Source organism: Carassius auratus, chromosome 50 (genome assembly GCF_003368295.1).
Source record: "Carassius auratus strain Wakin chromosome 50, ASM336829v1, whole genome shotgun sequence".
In the NCBI taxonomy this organism is placed as follows: domain Eukaryota; kingdom Metazoa; phylum Chordata; class Actinopteri; order Cypriniformes; family Cyprinidae; genus Carassius; species Carassius auratus.
In genome coordinates, this window is record NC_039292.1 from 5,146,560 (window position 1) to 5,164,253 (window position 17,694).

The window sequence follows — 17,694 nt, forward strand, 5'->3', positions numbered from 1 at the left end:
TCACTTAAATACTGATTCTACATGCTTTTTCATGTGTGATGTGGTAGATTAGGCTACAGGTCACATGGTCTTCCTCTAGTCCGCCCCTGGTTGCGGGACACTCGGCATTAAATTTTCACTAATTATTCTGATCATTGTTATTTAGTTAGCTAAAGCATTTTTAATTTAAGACGATTGCCTTATTGCATTCATTTAGAATTGAACTCTTCAGATATACATCTCAAAGTGAACTACTTTGCAGTCCAAAGGGAAGATTTATGCAAAAATAACTTATATTTAGATATTATTTATATGATTATTGTTAGGTTTATTTCACAGAACTGGTATATTTGCTAGGAATGTCTTAAAAACAGACAAGAAGGCCACATTTATTAACCTGGCTAGACCTTTATTAAGTTCTCTCGTCGTCGACAAACTTTCTTCTGAAGCAAAATGCATAAAAAATAAACAAATTTCTAAAAATAAAATAAGCTTTCGATTGACAGAGCTCACTTTTGGGATTATGGGTAATCTAGTTCTCCAGAAATTCAGATATTAAAAACAAGGCAGATTTACATCATACATCATCACTTCAACCACCGTGAAACTCAAGGCAGGTTTGAATTAAAAGAAAATTGACAGAATTTTACATAATTATTATTAGTCAAATTTAATCTGTTTCTCAAATTATTTTCTGTATAGAGTAGGGAGGAAAAGTATTTGGCATTATGATTTACTGTTTAACTGTCTCTCTGCGTCTGATGTGCATTCTGTAGGGTTTGGGGGTGAGGGTGACCCCATATACTGGGGTGTAATCCGGTTCCCCTACATCCTCGGGCCACACAAACTGGAAACGGCGCAGAAGAGTCACCATGATCAGGAAGAGCTCCATGCGTGCAAGACCCTCACCAAGACACACACGAGGACCTGTAAAACACATACAGTAGAATGATGCTCATTGATAAAAAAATATGACCCTGGACCACAAAACCAGTCCTAAGTCTCTGGGGTATATTTTTAACAATAGCCAAAAAGACATTGTATGGGTCACATATGTCATATATTTTTAAATAGTTACCTGTAGAGAAGGGTATGAAGGCCTCAGGCTTCTCAAACTGGCCCTGCTCATTTAGGAAGTTGTCTGGGTTAAATTCATGAGGAAACTTCCACTGGCCTTCTTCTTTTAGTACAGAAGTGAGGTTGGTAATGATTACAGTTCCCTGACCAAGCAGAAACAGTTCAAATTTGTTCTGAAGTATTAAAAACTCTGGTTTCTATGCAGGTGTCCTCACCTTGGGGATGTTGTAGCCCTTCAGCTCCGTGTCTTTGGTGGTGCAGTGAAACACTCCTAGCGGTGCAGTGTTAGCGACACGCTTAACCTCATGAGTCACAGCCAGTGTGTACGGCATATCGTCTCTTTCTTCATATGTTGCATGATCTTTACCTTCCAGAACCTCATCGATCTCTGTTTGACATTTTGCTGGTGAGAAAACAAGGCCATGCTTGTTTAAGTTTAAAGGAGCTAGCTTACAGTAGCTAATAAAAAAATGTAATATACAAGATTTTTTGCATTTAATTTTCTATGAGTAATCTGATTCTTCCTGCTCCGCTGCCTCTAATTTAACCTAAACCCGGTTTAAATTAAACCAAAATCAATGTGTGCGTTTTAAACAAACCTTGAATCTCTGGGTGGGTCATGGGGTAAAGAAAAGCAGTGAGCAGAGTGTTGGATGTGGTATCAGTCCCAGCAAAGTGCAAATCCAAAATGTACATGATGAGCTGTTCTTCAGAAAAGGAACCATCGTTTTTTCTCTGGGGAATGTGAGATATCATTCAAGATTCAAATGGTGGTGAAGCTGTTCAAGAATACAAAGAGTCCAATGCAAATGCTTCTAATTTTCAAATGAATCACAATGTTTTTTATATAATCAGTATAACGATTTGCATGAAATGTATTTTTAGGCTTGTATCAGATTTCGAACCTCAGATTTCCAATGTGGTTTGAAACATTTGGACCCCACTGTGTTTTGGAAGGAGCGCGCACCTTATCAAGCTCATCCAGATAGCAGTCGATGAAGTCTCTCGGCTCTCCTGGGACTCTTGTGCTCTGGTGTTCGTTGATCAGACTCAAATTCATGTTTTTTAACTTCTTTGCATGATCAAATGCCTTTTTAAATGGCAGGGGCAAGATTCTCAGTAAAGGAAGTGTGTCATATATCTGTTGAGAAAATACATGTTTGACATTTCCACAAACAGTTACATTAAAATGCAAGGTTTTTTTCACAGATTGGAATGTAGTGACATTCAGCAAAAGCGAAATATAATAAAAATAATTTAGTTCGAATTAAATTTAATAAGGCTTTCTATTAAATCACTCATGGTTACTATTATTTTTTTTAAGTTGATTTTTTTTTTAGTAGCTTTGAGATACCTCTAAATATTGTCAAAAAACACTTTGCAGATGTGGGTTTAAATTTTACAGACATATTGAAGACTCATCTTGCACTACACAGATTTTTGTCCAATTAGAAGCTCTCTCGAATGAGAATGTCCCTCCCCTATTAACCTACTGTATTCCTCTGATTAGCTAAATCACACTTTAATCACTGGCTATTAAAAAAAAAGGAGAGAAAAGGAGTTTTGATCTAAATTCTCACCATATTCCATGGTCCATTGATGATCTTTGAAATCTCTGTAATTAACCGGATGTACTGCTGAAGGAATTTGTCATTGTAATCAAAACGGGATCCGTACAGAACCAAGCTGATAATGTTTGATGCAACATTGTGAAACATATTCTGAGGATTCACTGTTCCTCCTGTACAAATGTACAGTATATCCGTTAAAAACATTATGACCTTCCTTGCCAGTTGAGATTTAAACCAACAGAAATAGTTTTTACATTTAAATACCAGCATTTTTGTCCAAGTCAGCAACTAAACGTGAGATTTCTTCCAGAATTCTCTCTTCCATAGACTTCTTCCCCAGGCCAAAGTTCCTCAGGGTCATCAGAGCAAAGCGTCGATGATCCTTCCAACGGGGGCCATAATCGGCCAATACAATGCCTATAGTTAAGTTAAGATGTTAGTTGTGGGGATTCTGTTTTGTTACATGTTCCAAAAGCTTATAATCAGCAGCATAACACCTATAACAAGTACCTGATATGAGCCATATTTCTTACTCAGTTAAATACTACAACAGTACCATCCTCAAATTTGATTGGTTGAGAAGCAGCATTCCAAGAATATTGATAATTGGTTTTTACTCTTTTATTACTCTGCTTGTTTTTTGATTGCACAATTGAGATAGACTGTTAGTCTGTGTATAGGTGGGATTTTCAGTGACTCGTTAAAGGTATTTTACATCGTTAAGGCCCAGTCAACCTCATTTTTGTAAATGCATCATCAAATGCAGCAGTTCCCAAACTTGGTCGTAGGTCCCCAAACAGTACACATTTTGGATGTGAAACAACCATTTTAGGTCTCTACTAATGAGCTAAAGAGTTTAATCAGGTGTGTTTGATTAGGGACCCCCAGGATCATGCACAATACCTAGTGGACCACTCGCTGCATCCGAAATCTAATACTTCCCTACTATAGTTTGCTAAAAACAGTAGGGCTGCATCTGGAATTGTATACTTCGCTTCTAGATAGTAGGAGAAAAACAGTATGCGGAAAAAAATAATAATAATATCTGAATTAGGGATATGCCAGGATAAAATTTTCATGTTGCAATTAATTGCTAATCACGGTATTGAAATTTAGTAAAAGAAAAAAGTTATAATAATCCAGTATAACAGGTTTAACAACTTAAGTTTAATAACTAAGTTAAACATTTAACATAGATTAAAGTGCTAAAAACACCAATAGGCATCACTTTACAATAAGACCTCATTAGTTAAACCATTACCATTCACAATGAGCAATAACTACATTTGCTAGCAGAGTTATTAATCTTTGTTAAAACAATACAAGTCTTAGTTCATGTTAGCTCATTAAATACAAGTTGCAAGTTTTGATTTTAACAAAGCGTTATTAAATATTGGAATACCTAGGATTTATGAAAGTTCAGAATAATTTTTCATTGGCAATTTATGTTAACTATTGAGTTAACTAATGTTAATTAATGAAGCCCTAAATGTAAAGTGTGAATGAACAATAAATTATCAAAACCCTTAAGAAATATCTGTCATGTTGTAGCCCAGGTTTAAAAAAAAGAATGAAAATAAATAGCCTATTATGCCTAAATATTTAACTATTTGGCGCTGTGATGAACACTAACATTAAACATTATTTAAATATGCTTTAGAAAGTAGTGCAGCTGCTATATTTCTGAGATTTCCAGGGCAAAGGCTGCATTTTCTGCAGTTTAGCGCCATCTGCTGTCAGATAGTGAATGTGCTTTCGACTCTCACGTGTTCCCCCATGTATGGGAAGCCAAACACACCAAAAGTATGACGAAACAGCGCAAGTAAAAATGACCTAATTAAGAGAGTATGTGATTTCCGATGCAGCCTATGTGAGGCGAGTAATATGTTCACATTCATAGTATTAAAAAAACAGTAGGCAAAAGTAATAAGATTCTTATTAATTAGAATGTAATTAAATTATATTAGGCTACATTAGTTATTTTTTACTGATTACATGATTACATATTACTCACACATTATAAACAATGTATTCATAATTTATTGACTCTGCCTAATTTTTCATCCTTTAAATTACCTTTTAAAATGGCCTACCAATCATATACATCTCTCAAGTCTCAAAGAACAATCCCTAGTCAGGTGGCTATAATTACAGAGAAAATTGAGAGGTCATACAGCATTTGACCACTGGATTTGCAGAAATCATTTTAAAGTATAATACAATATTGTGTCTAATTGTAAGTCTGTTGATGTAATTGAACTGTTGTATAAAAGCAATATTTCACTCTCTAGACTGTGATTTTATGACTTCGCTGAGAGGACCGTTTGTAATATGAGTTACCTTTATTTTCTGAGAGATTATTGATCATGAAGTCTTGAGGGCGTCCTGAAAAGTCTTGAGCCTTCGTAACCAAAGCTTCCTTAATAACCTCAAAACTATTTAGAAAAACGACTGGTCTTGATCCAGTGTACAGGCTGAAGATTTTCCCATATCGTTCTGCAAACTTAAAATATTGGGAAATTACTTTACAAACTAGATCAATTGAAATGTTAATGCTTTAGATGACCAAAAGAAAGCCATACTCTTTCAAAATCCTTCAAAGGATTGGCCATATTCACATGAAGCAGATTCCCAAATAAAGGGAGAGGAGGAGGTCCGGGAGGAAAATTTCTTGGCCTCTGGATCCGGATGAGGAGGAAGACGAAGAAGATGCATGTCCACACAAGAATCAAAGTGTCCACACAAGAATCAAAGAGCCCATCATGCTGACTAGATGTCCAGCTGTTGTCCCTCAAGCAAAAGAAGCGTATGAACTCAAATCACTGTCTCTTAGTCCATCTGAACAAATATTATGGCCATGTTCCAAGAAAGATAAAATGAACCCAGGCAAACAGACTACAAGGTTATGTAGTTAGGAATTTAACAAAATGTTTATTTTCACTTTATACTTTTTGTTTTAGCATTTTTTTTCTCAGTGTTTTGTAATTAGTGCTATCTAGTGGAATGTTTAATGAAGGTACAGTATTGAAAAGTTGGGAGACAGTAAGATTCTTGTTATTTACATGTATCATGGTTTCCACAAAACGTCAACATTAATAATAAGAAATGTGTCTTGAGCGGCAAATCAGCATATTAGAATGATTTCTGAAGGATCATGTGACACTGAAGACAAAAGATGAAACTTTGCCATCACAGGAATAAATTACATTTCAAAATATAGTGAAATGTTAAGAAGGTATTTTAAATTGTACAAATATTTCACAATATTACCACTCTTACTGTATTTTCATCTAATAAATGCAGCGCTTGTGTGCATAATCGACATTACGCTCAATTTTTAAACGTTCAGGTGGTTGTAATATTTGAAGCCTTTTCAATATCTATTTATATTTTTTTTATTTCACTGGCATACATTCAGACAAAAAACAGGAAGAAAATAATTTTGTAACAAGTCTTTAATAAAGAACTGACTTTTGATTGTTTTTATGGCATTTTTATAACCTGTAATAATACATACTGTTATTAAAATACATCATAACATCATTGCAACATAAATCCGTCATAACCATCATAATCTGACTGTCTCTCTGCATCTGATGTGCATTCTGTAGGGTTTGGGGGTGAGGGTGACCCCAAATACTGGGGTGTAATCCGGTTCCCCTGCATCATCGGGCCACACAAACTGGAAACGGCGCAGAAGAGTCACCATGATCAGGAAGAGCTCCATACGTGCAAGACCCTCACCGAGACACACACGAGGACCTGTACGAGACACATGTGGATATATAATTTACAAAATGCCCTCAAGCAAGCTAAACCTACATATAAATCCGATTCTGAACAGATACCTGCAGAAAAAGGCATAAAGGCTTCAGGCTTGTCAAACTGGCCCTGCTCATTCAGGAAGTTGTCTGGGTTAAATTCATGAGGAAACTTCCACTGGCCTTCTTCTTTTAGTACAGAAGTGAGGTTAGGAATAACAAAAGTTCCCTACAGAAACAAATAGAGAGAATATTATATTTTCAAAAAGGGTAAAAGTGTCTTTATATGGAAGTGTCCTCACCTTGGGGATGTTGTAGCCCATCAGCTCCGTGTCTTTGGTGGTGCAGTGAAACACACTTAGTGGTACAGTGTTAGCAACACGCTGAACTTCATGAATCACAGCCAGTGTGTACGGCATATCGTGTCTGTCTTCATACGATGCATGATCTTTACCTTCCAGAACCTCATCGATCTCTGTTTGACATTTCTCTAGTGAAATAAAATGTTGTGTTTAAGGTAAAAGCATTGATCAATTTAATAGAATTTTCTGAAAAACCTGAAACACAAACCTTGAATCTCTGGGTGGGTCATGAGATACAGAAATGCAGTGAGAAGGGTGTTGGATGTGGTATCAGTCCCAGCAAAGTGCAAATCCAGAACGTACAGGATAAGCTGAGCTTCTGAAAATGAGGAACCATCGTCCCCTCTCTGATGAAGTTAAAATAACCAATGATTAGAGAGAAGAAGTACCACATTCGAAATCAGTTAAAAAAGTCCTAGAGATGCATTGAAATTAAAAAGGGCTACTAATGAACCAGTAAATATTTTTATATTATGGCCATTAAATATTAGAAAATGTATACTCTTGTTTAAATAAATGGAATATTGTATAAATATAGATATAGATGGACATTGAAATTCTATAGTTTTAAATGACAAACAATAAAATAAATAATAAATAATATATACTCATTTTAAATGCCACAAGTAATTTGTTTGGAAAGATTTATAATGTATAGTATGGACAATTTATATTTATTTTAACATTTGCTAAAGATTCATTTGAACAAAAATGTAGTTATTTTAACCTTATTTAATTAGTGTTTTGAATATTAACTTTAAGTGGGCATTAGATGATGACAAAAGTCATATAAATGTAAAACTAGAAGAAGTGCACAATTTAATAACCAATAATTAACCAATACAAATAAATAAAAAAAGCTATAATATTGAGGATAACAGATACGGTAACAACATGTCTGAATTCCTAAAAAATACCATCACAGATGTCCAAATGCACCTTATCAAGCTCATCCAAATAACAGTCAATGAAGTCTCTGGGTTCCCCTGGGACTCTTGTCTTTTTGTGCTCGTTGACCAGTTTTGCAGACATTTCTCTGGCCTTGCTGGCATTTCTGAAGGCCTTTTTAAAAGGCAGAGGCAGACTTCTCAGCATAGGAAATGTATCGTATATCTGCAATAAAACAGACAAAATTTCCAAAATATCACTAGTGATAATGCTGTTAATTTTAAATATTTTTAAGTGCCATACAATATACTCCTGAAACTTTTATTGGAACAATAACAAGTAAATAATAATAAAATATGTTTTAGACTTTTGCACTTCTCTGAATATGTATTTTAAAAGCTATGAATATAATCATTTAAAAATGATTATACCATGGCCCATGGTCCATTGGCAATCTTTGCATTCTCTGTATAGAGGTGAATGAAAAGCTTGAGGAATTCATCGTCATAATCATAGCGGGATCCAAACAGAACAATGCAGATGATATTTGATGCAGCATTGTGGAACATAGTCTTAGGGTCAAAGGAGCTTCCTGCACAGACACAATATACATTGATCTGATTGTTAAGTCATATTTTTACATTGAGTGAACTGTACCTTCAATATATAGCTATGTAACAAAAATTAGCACATTATTACCAACTCTTTTTTCCAATTTGGCAATAACGTGAGAAACCTCTCCCAGAATTCTCTCCTCCATTGACTGCTTCCCCAGGCCAAAGTTCCTCAGGGTCATCAGAGCAAAGCGTCTGTGTTCTTTCCAACTGGGGCCATAGTCGGACAAAATTACACCTGCAATAATATGTAAATATCATTTATTGGCCTCAATGATACTAAGTGTAATATCAGATAAAGTAGAAAATTGCTCTTTGGACTATAATGTGAACAACCTCAAAAAGGATAGGCTACTGATTAACCATAGTCTGTATAAGTGTGAAGGTTAAATTGCAAGTAGATTTACCGCTTCCTTTTGTAAGTTGGTTGACCATGAGATCCTGCGGGCGTCCTGCAAAGTCCACAGCCTTAGTAACAAGAGCTTCCTTCAAAACCGCAAAACCATTAAGAACCACCCAAGGTTTTGATCCCAGATACAAGCTGTAAACTTTCCCATAGTGATCTGCGAGCTGAAAGGTTTAGCATTAAGACATTAGACTGCTTGCAGTTCAATACGCTTCCATATATTTTACAATGCAATAAGCATTTTTGGAATGTTGCCTGGATATTCTTAATGTATTTCTTCAGGATTCAAATCAGTGATCGATGAAGTGTTCAAAGAATGTTATACTGTACCCTCTCAAAGTCTTTCAAAGGATTGTTGATGTTGAGCTCCAGCAGATTCCCAAATAATGGCAGAGGACGAGGTCCAGGAGGAAAGTTCTTAGGCCTCGGGATTTGGATGAAGAGGAACAGGAGGAAGATGCATATCCACATCAGTATCAGAAAGCCCAGCATGCTGACTGATGTCCAGCTGTTAACTGCTCTCCTTTCCCGTATAAAATCAGATAGCAACACACAAGCCCTCCCACTTCAAACACTGAACATTCCCACGGTGCACCTTGCCTGAAGGCTCGGAATGAATATGTTTATAATGATGACAGAGCTTAACTCTTTTCCAGCACAATGTATCAATGATAGAGTTTATATATATATATATATATCATGTTTCTATGTCGATATATCTATCTTTGTATCTATCTATCTATCTATCTATCTATCTATCTATCTATCTATCTATCTATCTATCTATCTATCTATCTATCTATCTATCTATCTATCTATCTGCCAGTCAAGTCAGAAAGTAAAAAAATAAATAAATTAACCAATGCCTAAAATATATAAAAAAAATTATGACGGAAAGAAGTAGAAAAAAAAAACGAAGAAATCAAGCAAAACCACGGGTGCCTTACTGCTTTAAAGGGTTAATAAATTCAATCACATCAAAAGTTGCAAATAAAAAAAAATGCATTTTTCAATTTATTATGACAAAGAAAAAAACGTTATCTGTGGCCCCCACATGGCTGCCTTAGTTCAACGTGCCGTTCATATCGCCCCCTACAGGCCGTTTAACAGAGTGCAGGAGCCTTCTATTTTTTTTATCAGGTCATCCCATGATGCACCGCGACTCAACGGCTTCAGTCATTCAAGCAGCTTAGTACTGGTGTTCGAGAGCGTCTGCTGTTCTGTTAGGCCAACTGGGTTCGGGTAACCTGTGTCCTGAACTGGACCGGTCCCTGAACGGGGGTCTCTACTCTCTCAATTCGAGGCGAACTCTGTCGTACATGCTTCAGTAAACACCGGCCGTTGACGGGAAGCGAGCGTTTGGGCGGCAGAAGCGGTGCTGTCAGCGATATAACAGCAGAAAGCGTTTAATATACAGACGTAAACCAACCGGAAAGAGAACTGTGGGAATCTTATCAAACTTTAAAGGCAACTTGATGGATTTAGAGACCGGAAGAAACGAACTGGGAGCAATGGGAGAGTCGCAGCAGCCGCAGACCCCCAGTCGCCACGAGAAAAGTCTCGGACTGCTCACGACTAAATTTGTGACTCTTCTGCAGGAAGCGAAGGACGGAGTGCTGGATCTCAAAGCTGTAAGCATGACACGATCTCATCTTCATCATCACCACCATCATCATCAGCAGCAGCTATATGCTTTCAGTATCGCACGAGATGCGCAGCGCCAGTTTTTATATTTGCATGCAAACCGATACACTTTAGGTCTTATAACAGCACGGGAAAGTTACTTAAAAAGTTGCTTTGGTAAGGGAAGAGGAGGTCACGTGCACGCACAGCCCCCTCTCTCAACTCCCCCGACAGCTCGACTCAAATGAACCTAACGTAGTTCCTCAGCTAAAACAGGAGAGCTAGCTAACAGGTTGCAGTTGTTATGTCACTCCTGTCGGCAAAGCAAATCAGCTCGGGTGTTTGTTGTTGAATGCCGGAGGGGTTTTCCCGCGGTTGAGAAGCAGATTCCATCCGGGCTGAGAACTCAAACAAAAGCCTTCAAAACAAACACGTGCTCTAGAGTTTGGGAAAGTTTAGGCCTGGGCGACCAGGGGAGGCGTTTCTTTGCATTCTCGGGGTTTAAACATAATATTTCACGTCTTAAGTGTGTTAAAAGTATACTTTGGTGATTTTGAGCGATCTCAGATTGTGTATTCGAAGAATTCGTTTAGAAATGCGCAGCTGCTGCAGGAACCTGATTGCATCAAGTTGCTTGCCTGTCAACTTTTCTGGGCTGTTTTTGTCTTCTTTTTTTTAAGTCAGTAAATCTTGAAAGGATAGTTCACGGAAAAAAATAAAATGCTATCGATTTACAAACCCTCATTTCGTTTCAAGTAAATATGACTTGATTTTTTAAGTGGGATCACAAAAGATGCAAGGCTGAATGACAGCCTCAGTCACCATTCACTTTCATTTCTTGGAAAAAAAAGCTTCAGTGCAAGTGAATGGTGACCAACACTGTCTGTCTCTGTGCCCAATTCTTTTAATAAGTCATAAAAAGTAAGTTTTTTTTAATGGCTTCAAATGTGAAACATCTACTCTGTGCAAAACACTTATGTGTGTTGTGTAGTCAGTCCATTTACGGTTGATGAGAAGAATCAATAATCTGATTTGCTCTGTTTGTTTGAATATGATTTAGGCTGCAGATACTTTGGCTGTAAGGCAGAAACGGCGCATCTATGACATCACCAATGTTTTGGAAGGCATTGGACTCATCGAGAAGAAATCCAAAAACAGCATCCAGTGGAAGTAAGACAGACGTGCAGATGCTTTCTGATGACTTCAGTGTTGAAACATACTCCTTATTCTTCTATAGTTGCTCACTGCGTTATTAAAGTGTTTTACATCACACATTACAGATTTTATAATAAAATTTTTTTTTATTATCTATTCAGTGAGAATACTGAAGCAAGGTATCAGTTTCTACAAAAAACATAAAGAAGCTCGATTGTTTTCAATGCTGATTATAAGAAATGCAGCAGATCAGTATATTACAATGATTTCTGAAGGATCATGTGACACTGAAAACTGAAGTAGTGATGCTGAAAATTCAGCTTTGCATCTCGGGAATAAATTGCCAATTATAAATTATTTTTTACTGCATTTTTGATCAAATAAATACAGCCTCGATGAGCAGTGAGCACTTTCTTTAAAATCTTACAGACACCAAACTTTGAACAGTAGTGTAATATACAACTGTATTGATGTATTACAATTTCAAGTAATATGCGGTAAGTGACAATGAACAAGGTTTAAGAAATAACCCAATCCAAACATGAAAAATTGCTCTTCTGAAACATCTGTTTAAAATGAATGTCTATAGCTAATTAAGCTATAGCTGTTTATATTCTTAAAGAGATATTTGTTTGAAGGTTAACTAATTCACTTGATCTACATGTCTTTTACAACAATTTTTGTTTTTCTGTAGGGGTGTTGGTCCGGGTTGCAACACGCGTGAAATTGCAGACAAGCTCATCGATCTCAAGTTGGAATTAGAGGATCTTGACAGGAGGGAACATGAACTGGACCAGCAGAGAGTTTGGGTTCAGCAGAGCATCAAAAATGTGACAGACGACTCGCTAAATAGCCCATATCCTTCTAGCTACATCTTTAGGTTGTGCTGTAACCACAAAGTCTAGGTTGTTTTAGCTCTAGATGCTCCTGTGACACTTTAAATGGATCCTCAAATTCTGAGTATGGGTCACCATACTTGGCTGTATGTCACATCACTTTCACTGTCACTTTCCTTAACTTGACACACTCTGGCGTATGTAACACATCAAGACCTCTGCAATTGCTTCAAAGGTTGGTTTTTCCCATCAGACACCCAACACAACACCAGTGTTAATGCAATAAGAAGTATTGCCAGTCAAAGCTGCAAATGCCTACTTGTATTTGTGATTCCTTATTAACGTTAACTCTACATATGTTTCTCTGCCACTAGGTGACACTCTTCTAGCAATAAGAGCTCCTTCAGGAACACAGTTGGAGGTTCCTGTGCCTGAATCTGTAAGTCCTGCTTGTATTTCTATTAAAAAGTATTGTGGAGAGTTTATATATTTATATAAAAATAAGTACACTTGTTTACTATTATAATTTTTGTAGCATGTCAATGGACAAAAGAAGTACCAGATTCATCTGAAGAGCTCTGCAGGCCCCATCGAGGTCCTGTTGGTGAATAAGGACCCTTCTAGTTCTTCTCCTGTGGTGCTGCCTGTGCCCCCGCCTGACGACATGCTTCAGAGCCTGTCCACCCCTGCTTCAACTACCTCTGCTGCTGCTGTTCCCACCAAACCAGCAGCCAACAGTGTGCCATCCTCCACCTCCACCTGCCAGAGTCCCTCCGCAGCCGCCACCACCGTCCCTCCCAAAACAACCACTGCCTCTGCTGCTGGGGCAGCTACAGGTTGGATGCTGCCCATATTTTAATTAAATTAAGTCTGAAAATGCTAAATGTACTATGATTTACACATTGGCAAAGTTGGTTATGTAATAAAGGGTTATATATTGTTTTTGTTTTTTATATATATATATATATATATATATATATATATATATATATATATAAATAAATTAGCAATTAGGCCTATATATTCAAATGATTGAAATAAGATATTTTTTCTCTTGTTCTCCAAGGCTGCATTTATTTAATCAAAAACAGCTTAAAACCAATAATACTGTGAAATGTTACAGATAAAATATTTTTTTTTAGTTTGAATGTTTTTGTCTAATTGAAAAATTAGATTTATTTCAGTGTCACATGATTCTTCAAACATCATTCATATATGCTGATTTGCTGCTAGAGAAACATTGATCAGTGTTGAAAAAAGTTATGCGGCTTAATGTTTTTATGGAAATTTATTTGTGGAAATAAAGGTAAAAAAAACTAAATTTATTCACACCTTAAATCGATCAATTGATCAAATGTTTCTAAAGTGACATTAGATTTCAATTTCAAATAGATGCTGTTCTTATGAACTTTTTATTGATCAGAAAGTCCTGAAAAGAAACACTTTCCAACACCGATGATAATAAGAACCATTAGTGATAATTAAGTAATTATTAATCAGAATATTAGAATGATTTCTGAAGGATCAAGTGACACTTAGGACTGACTGCTGAAAATTCTGCATTTAAAAAAAAAATTTAAAATTGAAATATTCTATATTTTACAATATTTCTGTTAATTCATAATAAAATAAACGCAGCCTTGGTGAATATAAAAAAAATCATAATCTAAATCTTGAACCAGTGGTGTATATATTTGTATGCATTTTTATTAATTACATAACATTTAATGTTATTATGTAACTGTTATATATAATGAAATATATAATTTCTAATGCTAGGCTATATATTTTTGTTATTAGATATTTCAAGCACCTCCACTTCAAATACAACAGCCAATCCCACATCTTCAACCGACACGCAGCAGCTGCAGTCTTCTGCGTCACTGGACAGCAGCTCTTCACTTCCTGATTCCTCAGCCCTTTTTGAACCAATCAAAACAGACCCTTCAGATCGTAAGTGCCCATGCTTTTGAAAAAGAGCATTATTCTGTCATTAATCTTTACTGAAAGAATATTCTCATCTGAAATGTGGAGAGTTGAGTCTGTCTTGTGACAGTAGCATAACAGTGATTGATTAAAATTCCTTTAATGCTTTAACATTGAGAGTCAGTTGCAGCCAATTGGCTTGTTTAAGCAACTCTGACTCGGTTTTCTCTTTTTCTCAGTGCTGGATCTCCCCAAAGAACTTTCAGAAATGTTTGACCCTAAAGGTGAGGACCCATATAACATACTAGACATACGTGCTAGATAAGTGTGAAACTATTTATGTTTGATTTGACTCTTGATGTAACTAAATGATACACATTTTAGGTTACCTGAGAAAACATTTAAACAGTGCTGTTACTAAGAAATTATATTAAAAATCATAATTTATTTAATTATAATCTGAAAAAATTAAGCAGTTATTGCCCATAAATTCCCTTTTTCAGATCAATGATTTATTACGCTTATAATAAAGTGAATTCTTTTACAGTTATCTAAGACATCCCATGTAGTAGAGTTTGTACGTTAATATGATGACATTTTATTTCACGTCATTGTTTTTGTTGGCTCTCTTGTTGAGCTGTTTTGTCCACAACAATGAAAGTTAGTATTCGATTTCTACAGTGACTGATCTTTCTGTGAAACCTGTAAAACACGTTCACTGCTTATATAGCGACATCAACTCTATAGTGGTTTGCCCTAGCATTGCAATTATTTCACATCTACAAGAATTCAATAAAATGGCTTTCCCAACTCATTTTTGTGTCTCTGCTGTGCATGGCATATTATTTCTTCTGCGCGGTTGTGACATGAGAAGTGCACTGCTGCGTATGTGCGGAACATTACTGATATGCTTAACTGAACCAGAGAATCTGCGATTTATGTAGCAGACATAAGAATTGTTTTCATATGTGTCATATTTCCTTTCTCCATACAGAAATGATGAGCACAGATTTGCTTGAAGAGCTGATGTCATCAGAAGGTAAAGGCGATCATGAGTCAGGCCACCTGTTTATAGTCTATTACTAAAAATCAAATGGGAGTTTGGATGTTTATTTATATAAGAAATCCAGTGTTCATGTGTATATAATCAATAAAAGTAGTTAAAATTGGACTGTCAACTGAAATATGATCCATTTTAGAAAAAAATGCTCAATGATATCATAATGAGTGTGATGAAAAATCAAACGAGAAATTGTTCTTATTGTTACACAAACATCTTCTCTCTTTCTCTTTCATAGTTTTCTCTCCGCTCCTCCGTCTATCTCCTCCTCCGGGTGATCATGACTACATCTATAACCTGGATGAGACGGAGGGCCTTTGTGACCTCTTTGACGTTCCCATTGCCAACCTTTGACCTCCGAACACAACGTACAATGAGAGTAGCGTACTTAAAAGAACTTCTTTTTTATTTATCCTTTTGAAAGGAGGGGAAAAAAAAGAAAGCGTGGCTCTGTGTCAGATCCACATGTATGATAAGCTGAATCTGTGTGTATATAAAGCTTTTTTATATGTGTATATTTACTTCAACCCCAAAGCGGCTGACTGAAAATGAACTTTCCTTCTAAATTCAAGTTATCCAGTCTGATGAAGACATTAGACATCCATACAAACCATTTTTGTTAATAAGTCCCATTCTAATTGTTTTTATACTACTTTTGTATAGACATCAATGGAATTTCAATCACATAATAGACTAAATTCACCAGCAATTGTTAATGGTTCCATGAAATTACCAGCTAGATGTGTCTTTCTTAATGGTCTTCCTCTTTTAAAGTAGCATCTTTTCATCCCTCTCATTCAGTGTATTTACTGATCTGGACACAACTCCTATACAGATTGTTAATGAAACCGTGTTTTACTTGTGTGATTATGCTTTTGAAGAAAGCATGCCTCTAATGCATATGGTACATTTTGTGGGTATTCTGGCTGTAGGAAGAAGTTTGTTCTCAAGTAATTAAGTTACACTAATAACTTAGTGGAGAAGATTGCATTGCAGAATAGCCTGCCCTGTGTGGATTTGGTGCTACATAGCAACATCTATTTATAAGAGCGTTGATCCTCAGAAAAAAAACATACTTTAAGATATTGATGAACCATTCCTATTTTGTCTATTTTGAGTGTGCTTTTTTTAAATCCTATGTGCCTCACTCGCAAAATTATGTAAGCTAGTTTTCACCATGGAATTAAAATATAAAGGTAATTGCAACTTTTTATCTCATTAATTGAGAAAACTGAAATTGCAAGAAGAAATCAGAACTGTAGGAAAAAATTGCTTGATTCTGTTTGAAACTAAAAGAATTGTGAGATATAAAGTTAAGAGAATTCAGAGAAAAATATCAGAATTGCTAGATAAACACTAAATTACAAGAAAGATTTGTGAAAGAAAAAGTGTGTTACCCTTTTTTACCTGGTTTTCATATAAAATGGTTAGCTTACAGTGTGAACTACTCCTTTAACCTCATTTAATGTAATAACTGCAGTGGAAATGTCACAAGTAAGGTCCTGTATAAATGTAAAATTAGATGCCAGTTACTATTTTTGTATTTTAAACCTAGTCCCTCCCTATGTTTTCAGTCCATAAAGTACATCTGCCCTTGTCCCGTTTATATATGTGTATAGATTATTTTGAAAATAAGTGACCTCTTCATTATGTCTGTATATGAGACAAACTGTCTAAAGAAGGATGTGGGTTTGGGGGGGATTAAAGAGAAGTCACAATATGACAAGAAATAGAGTATCAGTGTGCTGTGTATTGAGCGCTGTCCAAACAGAATGTCATAATGTGGGCTCCTGACTGTGTCGGTACTAATGGTTGGCCCCATTAAAATCATTTCTTGTTTTCTTAATGTTCATGTCTGCTAAATGATATTTTTATGCTTGTACACAGTAAGCATTTGCCATTTATTTTTGTATTTGATAGACCTCCAACTTCTCTGGTTTAGTCTGCAGTTTCTTCTGGCTAGTTTATCTCCACATTGCACTTTAAAACAGTTTATCACGCAGGTAACTTCCAGCCCTAGGCATTGATTGGGTTGGCCGAGTCAGTTTTACAGTATGCAGGGAATAAGCAGTTTTCAGATTTTCACTGTCATTGCAAAATACCAGAATTGTTGTTCTTTACTGGAATTGTCATCCCCATGAAATAAAGAATGTTTTTGTAATTGTGATGCGCTAATCTTTGTTTGATTTCAAGGCATGCTTCCATTAGTTTTTTTTTCCTCCTTCACCTAATTCCTAAGGATTTTGTCATACTGCTTCAAGGGCTTGAGTCATAACCTGCAGATCCAGGCATTTCTGTTCTAGTTCTACTTACAGTTGTAGTGTAGTGGTTAAAAACTTAACATCGTGAGTTTTTGCACGCCTCAAGATTGTTCTGAAATATTACCATTCTGCTTTAAGGCACCAACCTTGGGTTTTTGGTTGCTTACTTAAATGT

At 36.0% G+C, this 17,694-nt stretch overlaps 2 protein-coding genes across 2 annotated transcripts; one reads left to right on the forward strand and one right to left on the reverse strand.

Moving 5' to 3' along the window:
- Positions 1-393: 393 nt before the first annotated feature.
- Positions 394-9,236, reverse strand: LOC113066727 (cytochrome P450 2F2-like). Its single transcript, XM_026238718.1, has 10 exons — positions 8,989-9,236; positions 8,660-8,822; positions 8,338-8,490; positions 8,070-8,230; positions 7,690-7,863; positions 6,959-7,097; positions 6,691-6,878; positions 6,476-6,617; positions 6,226-6,389; positions 394-742 (listed from the first exon to the last, which is right to left on the reverse strand). Exons 1-10 carry the CDS (start codon positions 9,148-9,150, stop codon positions 713-715), a joined length of 1,476 nt encoding a protein of 491 aa, XP_026094503.1. The 5' UTR covers positions 9,151-9,236; the 3' UTR covers positions 394-712.
- Positions 9,237-9,791: 555 nt separating this feature from the next.
- On the forward strand, positions 9,792-17,422 carry e2f4 (E2F transcription factor 4). The gene is made up of 10 exons (XM_026238719.1): positions 9,792-10,289; positions 11,342-11,451; positions 12,131-12,292; positions 12,464-12,507; positions 12,647-12,711; positions 12,808-13,108; positions 14,073-14,225; positions 14,438-14,482; positions 15,193-15,237; positions 15,497-17,422. Exons 1-10 carry the CDS (start codon positions 10,134-10,136, stop codon positions 15,610-15,612), a joined length of 1,197 nt encoding a protein of 398 aa, XP_026094504.1. The 5' UTR covers positions 9,792-10,133; the 3' UTR covers positions 15,613-17,422.
- The last annotated feature ends 272 nt before the right edge of the window (positions 17,423-17,694 follow it).

Bases quoted from the DNA above. Each gene is read 5' to 3' on its own strand.
- LOC113066727 (XM_026238718.1), bottom strand. From the start codon at position 9,150: ATGCTGGGCTTTCTGATACTGATGTGGATATGCATCTTCCTCCTGTTC. The intron at 8,491-8,659 runs GTAAATCTACTT...ATATTATTGCAG, and splicing joins CCAACTTACAAAAGGAAGCG to GTGTAATTTTGTCCGACTAT. The intron at 6,618-6,690 runs GTGAGGACACTT...TTGTTTCTGTAG, and splicing joins TGGGCTACAACATCCCCAAG to GGAACTTTTGTTATTCCTAA.
- e2f4 (XM_026238719.1), top strand. From the start codon at position 10,134: ATGGATTTAGAGACCGGAAGAAACGAACTGGGAGCAATGGGAGAGTCG. The intron at 11,452-12,130 runs GTAAGACAGACG...GTTTTTCTGTAG, and splicing joins AAAAACAGCATCCAGTGGAA to GGGTGTTGGTCCGGGTTGCA. The intron at 14,483-15,192 runs GTGAGGACCCAT...TTCTCCATACAG, and splicing joins AGAAATGTTTGACCCTAAAG to AAATGATGAGCACAGATTTG.